This window comes from Habropoda laboriosa, unplaced genomic scaffold (assembly GCF_001263275.1).
Source record: "Habropoda laboriosa isolate 0110345459 unplaced genomic scaffold, ASM126327v1 scaffold128, whole genome shotgun sequence".
Classification (NCBI taxonomy): Eukaryota; Metazoa; Arthropoda; class Insecta; order Hymenoptera; family Apidae; genus Habropoda; species Habropoda laboriosa.
In genome coordinates, this window is record NW_017100281.1 from 155,474 (window position 1) to 163,175 (window position 7,702).

A 7,702-nucleotide genomic window follows, 5' to 3' on the forward strand; every position below is an offset into this window, starting at 1 on the left:
AACTTATTTTTATTTTCATATTACATTTTTTAAAATATTTAAAGTTGCATTTTTTTATTCATAAATTACATTATTACTTCTTCATGGCTTCTCAAGTCTCAATAAGCGAGATGTCTAATAAAGTCAAGAAATATAAAACAAAGGTATACGAACGTCATTATATAAGCAATTTTCATAGGGAAAGCGATTAACAATTAAATAATACCCAACCTTTAATATTGCAACTTATAATATGCTTATTATATACATAATTAAAAATAAAATCGTATTTTAAGATACAGATAAAAACAATATTCGTTTGCAAAACAATACAGGAAACCCAAAAAGTAAGTTTTCATTATAATTTACGTTATTAAAATCATTATGATAAAAATGAAAATTTTAAATAGTAATTTAGTTAAGATACTGAATAAAATTAATTTTATGAATAAAATAAATGTCAAGTCTTAGGCCAATATATTATACAGGGTAAATTACGACAAATAAAACACCTTAAATACGTACATACATCTGTTTTAGGTTTGAACATAAAGGGTAAGGTTAGAGAGAAAAGTTGAACTATCCAAGAGGTCGCATATGATAGTACAGATACTGTTTGACGACGTCATTTCCAAGGTTATTTCGAAATCATGAATTTTTTTTTAAAGTTTAGTGATATATAATACCATAACCTTCAAATGAATAAAATTCAATGTTCAAAACTTTATTCCTTTTCCCTGCAGTAGTTAGTTTCTTATTGAGAAATCGAGAGGAGTATTTCTTAGTCTAAGAGCATTTGATATTATACCATTGAACTCATTTTAACATTGACTACAATATGAAATTGTAAACACCGTGTCATTTTAAATTACTTCTAAATAACTTTATAAATGATGTCGAGTAATTTGTTTGTCACCGTTCTGAAACGCTTCAATTTATCTACTTTCTACTATGTTTAAACCTAACATAAACATTTGAGCATTCTGCTTCTCATTACTCACCTTGTATATAAATTTAATTCGTTCAAGTCCGGACTTTTTTTAGTATAAATAAATTGTGATTGTACAATAATACCTATAATGAATATCATAAACGAATTTAATAATAGTTAAAATTCATTATTTAAACAATTTGGTAAGTTCTGAGAGACCATTAAAAAATATCTAAATACAAGTACACTATGTTAAAAACTTTACAAAACGTAACGAGTATTTAAGAGCATTGTGCGTGACATATATCGTGTACTTATATAAAATTGCCCTTAGATTTACATACAAATGATACAAATATATTCGTATAAATTATTCAAATATATTTAAACAAATATCAGAGATACAGTATTTACATAAAGTTCTCTCACACTCGTACGAACACACGCGTACAGCACTATCCTACATATTTTTATCAACATCGAATACAGTCACTTCATAGTTCATTGCGCTATCCATACTTGAGTGTACTTGTACTCGATAGCTGCATTACCAAACATGGCTTCTGTAGTGTGTATTCTAATCTTCGGATAATTTCAACCTAAACTGAATAATTCACAATCCGATGTCGTAACATTTAGGTAGCATTATTACCGCCATACATCCTACGGTTTTATTAAAATGCGAGTTCAATCATGACTTTTGTTCCACATATCGTTGATACGAAACTTTACATGTATAGATCATTCATATCGCTCAAAACTGATAATATGTTCAGTCTGTATCAAGTGTAGTAGTGTTTATTAGTTTCTCAGTAAGTCAATCATTCAAGACTATTACAATTCGTATATTATAAATTATTATAAATAACGTATTAAATTACGTGCACGCATTATTTACATTATGTATACGTTAAATTTTAATAATAACAAGTTGTTGGTTGAAAAGTAATAGCAAGAACATTATGATTTACAATAATTCAGACAATAACTTAATCTTTATTTAACCCCTACAGCGCGTTTTAATTAACTATTGATCGCTTTTTTTTACTTACTGATTGACAATTTTTCGTATTACAGTCTTCTGATTCCACGCAGATACAAGACATATAACTACCGACGAGGTAGATCAGCAAAATTAAATTTTAGTTAAGGTAGCAAAAGTCATGTCACATGCATAACGACACTATGAAAATTTAGAAATTTTATTTGGGCTAGTACCATGAAAGTGAAAAAATAGTTAATTAAAGTGGAACTTAAACTGGAAGGGAGAACCATGGAAGTGATGAAATTCTTGGAAGGGATTGAAACCTTGTTGATGTTTCCCTGATTCCGGATCTAATGGATCTTCTCCTTGGTCAAATTTCGCTCGTTTCTCATCATCAGTCAAAACTTCTTTGGCAGCTGCAATGTCGATAAATCTTTTTTCTGCGCGTTTCTTTTCTTCTCCTTCTTGAAAATTATCAGGATGCCACTTTTGTGCAGCTTTCCTATATGCTTTAATTATATCACGTTTAGATGCTGTTCTTGGCACACCCAAAATTTTATAATAATCTCGTGATTCGGAAAGTTTCTGTCGTTGTTGCGCTTTAAGAAGACCTTGCCTTGCCCTTTGCAAACTCATATCAATTTCTAAGGCTTCTTTAAAATCTCTAATTGCTTTTTGGAAAATAACAATAACATTATTAAATTATATTAACAACAAAAAGAATTCATGTTTTATAAATATATCACCTACCATCATCAAACATCTCTGCAGCAAGATACGCTTCTGCCCTATCACAATATACTGCAGCTTCTTTTCTTATTTTTAATGCTTCTTGGCAACTTTTAAGTGCCTGACTTACTTCCGACTTACTAGTATAACATTTACAAAGTAATTGATGTGCAATGAATTGCACATTGGCTACATTTGGTTCAAGTTTAAGCACTCGTTGAGCTGGATCTATACATTTATCGTAATCTGATGAATTTTTAGATTCTTCTGCATTTGTTAACAGTTTTGCTACTTCCTTAACTTTCTTGTAAAATGCAAAACACTTTGAATGTTCCGGATCAAGTTTCAAACATTCTCGAATTTCCCTGAACATTAAAAATTTTAATTATATAATCTTGTATATAAAATATAATTTTAGTTTTTTACTACTCACTTCAGTGACTCCTCCACTTGTCCAACACGATAGTGCAAATTAGCTAATTTGAAAAATCCTTGTGTATTATCAGACTGTAACTTAGTTGTAGAACGCACATCAGAAATAGCACTAACATAATCTTCAAATGCTTCATAGCATTCAGCTCTGCGCTCTCTAAGTTCAGCTGACCATGGACATACTTCAATAATTCTAGAAATTTGTTGTGCTGCTGCTACATAATCACCATCTCTCATTAATCTGTCTACCATTAACAAATCTTCTTGGGTAGGTGCTATTTTATATAAGGCATTTAAAGCATCTGTATTATGTGGTTCAACAGCCAACTATGAAAAATCCACGACATAGATTGTAATACAATAAAATTGTATAATTATAAATTCATATTTTCAAATCATATAAAAATATTCACCACATCTCGAAAATCAGCTTCTGCCTTATCAAACTGAGCTTGTTTAAGCAATACAGTACCACGTTGTAATCTTGCAGAAGTAAAATCTGGTTTCAATTCTAAAACTTTATCAAGATCAAGAATTGTAAATTTGGCTTTACCTAATGCTAGATACACTGCACCTCTTTTATAGTATGTCAGATAATTATTTGGATCTCCCTCTGTAAAAATGATATGTATCAAAATTCTAACAAAACTAAATCACAGTTTTTGTTATTTATATATTATAAAAATTAATTGTTTCAAAACGTATTAAAATAAACAATTGCAAACAAAACTTACCAACAGCTGCATGATAATGTGATAATGCATCCTGTAATTGCCCATTTACTAAAAATTCTCTACCTAGTTCCAAATGTCTGTCAATTTCTAATTGAGAAACACTCCCAACCACTAAAACACAAGTTTATAATATATTATACAGTAAAATATTTAAATTAAAAATACCACAGGTTAGAATTATTTACCATCTAAAGACAGATCCAATAAAACCAGCAATAAACCGCAATGATACATGGCTAAATATAAAATTGAGCCACGATAATTTGAACACTTCAATACATAAGAAAACAGATTTTCTGACTTTAGAAGCCTCTGCTTAACCACCCGACAACACAAAACTGTTCAGCCACGCCGCCATTGCGATCGTGGTCCCACACGATTGGTCCAAGATAGTCCAACAGAATTGGTTTTCCGTCATCGGTGCCCACGATCTGCTATATTTTAAATACTGCATCGTCGCAACAAAGAGAATCTATTTACTCATAAAGTTGTCACTAATATGCAAAACAATCAAAGAGAAATTAGCCTTTTTATAAGAGCTTCTGTTAATTACTACATTAATTACCACAGTCGTCAATGTAAAGGTACCTACTTAACAAATAGAAAATTGTTAAAATTAAAGATTCACATGTGAAGGTTCATTCAAAATTTATTTGCTTTTAACCCTCTGTATCATATGCCGGAGTCACGGCTCTCGTCGATAACACACATAATGACACAACTGAGCATATATTAAATGCAAACAAACAAATGACGATGTATGTACTTCGCACCACTCTACCATAAATTAACAGCAGCCAATGTAGAGGCAATCTATTTTTTATTGTTTTTGCCGTTTTTGCTATTGTTCTTTGTTGTTTTCGTACAGGTCTTAATAATAAATATCCTGCTGTATGTAACTACTATGAAAAACATGTTTGTAACATACACTCTACACAAAATCGTATATGTAATACTTGCAATAATAGAAATATAGAATAAATATCTTTTTTTATAATTCATGATGTTGCTACTTCTTCGTACGCATTCAACAAAAATCCGAACGAAATCTAAAACCGACTCATTGGTAGTAGTATATGTATAGTGTGTTTCGATGCGGATCTCCAGCTCGAGCGACCGTCACTGCGTAGGTATGTATATCTATGAAGAGCTGGAGCGACCGCGAATATGCATTAGGGGAATATCGGTGTGAGTCAAATGGACTCCGGCACAGGATTCTAAGCGTCAGTACTCGGAGGGTTAAACATATTCCTCTTTGTTTTTTAAAAACTATAAAATAATGAAAATACATACTCTGTGAAATTCCAAGACTGCACTAAAAATATTGATACACTTGTGTTCGTAAGCATCGGAAAATAAATTTGTAAATTATCGATATGGATAAATATACGCGTTTTTAATAATCATATAAGATATTTTACACAAATTAGCATTACTTCTTCATATTTGTTAAAGACAAACATTTTGTAATTTTGTTTTTCTTTTCACCACTGATATAAATACAAAAACACGCAAGTAAGTGACCATATTTTGAAACATTTTGAATTAAAAATTGTTTAGCACAAAAGATTATGCAATTTCTTGTATACTAAAATATAAAAGAGAATTACAGAAGTAGTAACATACTTGCAAAAAATGAAGTAATATTTTATGATAAAACATATTAATTAAAGCAAGTTTGAAAAATTGTAAAACGTTCGAATTTTGACACAGATTGCAAGGTAACAAGGCGTGTATGCAGGGCGTTCCATAATATGTGCGCATAACTTCAGTGATGGATTCAACACATAAAAATAAGAACAAAAGTTTGTATAAACATGTTCATCCTGTGCAAAAGGAAGAATCCTAAATCAACATAGAACTTACTACTGGATACACTCAACACACTTCAATACTAGACAAATACAACAGGATTTAAATTTTCAAAAACCAAAATCAAAGTACTAATTTTCAATAAAACACAAACAAACATAAACATGAAACTGTACCTTGACATCAACGAATTAAAGCAATCAAATTCTGTCAAACTTCTGAGTACAATCTTCGATGGTAAATTAATTATTCTTGAAATAATAGCAATTAATAATTAAGGAGCGAATAAAAATATATCAATTAATACATGTTAAATCATAATTAAATCTAAAATAAACTATGGATCAATAATTTACAACTCAGCCAAACCACATTTACTAAAAATCTTAGACACTATACACAATACAGTTCTTCGAATAGAGCTGTAGGAATGTTTGGAACAAACCCAATATTGAATATCCTCAGCGAAGCACACGAACCACCGCTTAATACCAGAACGAAATTTCTGAATATCAAACAAGTCTTAAAAATAGTTTCCACGCCTAAAAAACCTGTATTCGAAAACGTATTTACTGAAAGGAACTCTAAATTTTACTCGACGAACTGCAGATTACCCAAACCTTTCTGCATCAACATAAGAATGCTCGAATTAGAACTTAACAATGAATTATCAAACATAAGTCACAATAAAATTTCAAAAATCCCGCCAGAAACATTACCTTTAATAAACACCGAAAACTAGCTCAACAGTGTACCAATCTCTCTTCAAAAAAGTCTTGAACAATGCTGCAACTGTACACATATCTACACTGACAGATTGAAAACACACAATGGAACGAGATGCAGTGTAGTTACTCCATCTACAACCCACAATATTAATCTCACGGAAGAAACCTCCGTAACATTAATAGAATTATCATACAGAGGGCTATCCAATTAATATGCACAGGACAAGATACAAACTATGTAATTTTCATCGACGCGATGAATGCAATTTGCAAAATCAACAATAGAACATCTACTGATGATAAGACACTCGATATCCTGGAAGCCCATTTCGAAGCAAGCAGGAAAGGAATAAAAGTATAGTTAAAGGTATAAACTGGGATAATAAAATAACAAACACAACAACAAAAGAGGCTGCCAACATTATATAATACAATACCTCGCTCAAACACTAATCGCCTTGTCCTTAACGGATCTACAAGATTTCACCTGCAAGAAACTAAAAATGATACGGGAAACGGAATACGACAATACAACACCATCGCATATCCAGACAATCAACAGCAGTTTCACAACTAAGGAGAATTTCACACTAGACCTAACAATAAAAAAAAAGAACTGCAATTTTCTGAAGCAAAATTGCACATGTAAAATTAACCCATTCGTATTTACTCTCGAAAAATAGTCAACCATTTAATTATACATTACAGTAAACATTCGACATTACGTCAAAAAAAAAAACAATATAAGTTACAGCTTAAAAAAGAACTTCTCCAACTATAAAAAAAAATACATCTATTGCTTCAATTCCTCAAAAAAACAAAATTACTTATAACATTTTGCAGTTGATGCGACGTAAACATAAAAAAAAATATGTCCGATATGACCTTGTTTTCGAGTTACAACCGTTTCTGTCTTCCAGTAATCCTTTTGACGAACTGAGCTCTTCGTTCAACTATCCATACGTAACGTTTGATATCTCATTGATTGGAGAGTCAATCAACTGGCCACCTCGATCACCGGGATCTTTCTACCTGAAGTTTTCGTTTTGCAACATACCAATAGAAAACGTTGAGGTATTCCATTAGCGTATCGAAGAGAATTGTCACTGAATTCGAACAGCACCTGGCAATTTTAAACGGATGAGGAGGTCTGTGATAAGACGTTTAGAAGCTTGCATTCGAGCCGGAGGTGCTCATTTTGAGAACAGTTTCTGTGAATACAGATGAACAGCTGGTGCAACATAAAAACGGCTATAACTTAGAAGCAAGGTCATATCGTACATGTATTTATATGAATTCTTTTTCTTATTTTTGCGTGGTAAATCCACCATTAAAATTATGCCCACATATTATGGAACACCCCGTATATATT

At 31.3% G+C, this 7,702-nt stretch overlaps 1 protein-coding gene across 1 annotated transcript; it reads right to left on the bottom strand.

Annotated features, from left to right (window-relative positions):
* Window positions 1-1,853: 1,853 nt before the first annotated feature.
* On the bottom strand, window positions 1,854-4,111 carry LOC108573639 (dnaJ homolog subfamily C member 3). The gene is made up of 6 exons (XM_017936110.1): window positions 3,976-4,111; window positions 3,791-3,901; window positions 3,470-3,669; window positions 3,058-3,383; window positions 2,646-2,989; window positions 1,854-2,566 (listed from the first exon to the last, which is right to left on the bottom strand). The coding sequence occupies exons 1-6, from the start codon at window positions 4,022-4,024 to the stop codon at window positions 2,148-2,150; spliced, it is 1,449 nt and encodes a 482-aa protein (XP_017791599.1). The 5' UTR covers window positions 4,025-4,111; the 3' UTR covers window positions 1,854-2,147.
* Window positions 4,112-7,702: the final 3,591 nt, after the last annotated feature.

Bases quoted from the DNA above. Each gene is read 5' to 3' on its own strand.
- LOC108573639 (XM_017936110.1), bottom strand. From the start codon at position 4,024: ATGTATCATTGCGGTTTATTGCTGGTTTTATTGGATCTGTCTTTAGAT. The intron at 3,670-3,790 runs GTAAGTTTTGTT...TCATTTTTACAG, and splicing joins ACATTATCATGCAGCTGTTG to AGGGAGATCCAAATAATTAT. The intron at 2,990-3,057 runs GTGAGTAGTAAA...TTTAATGTTCAG, and splicing joins CAAGTGGAGGAGTCACTGAA to GGAAATTCGAGAATGTTTGA.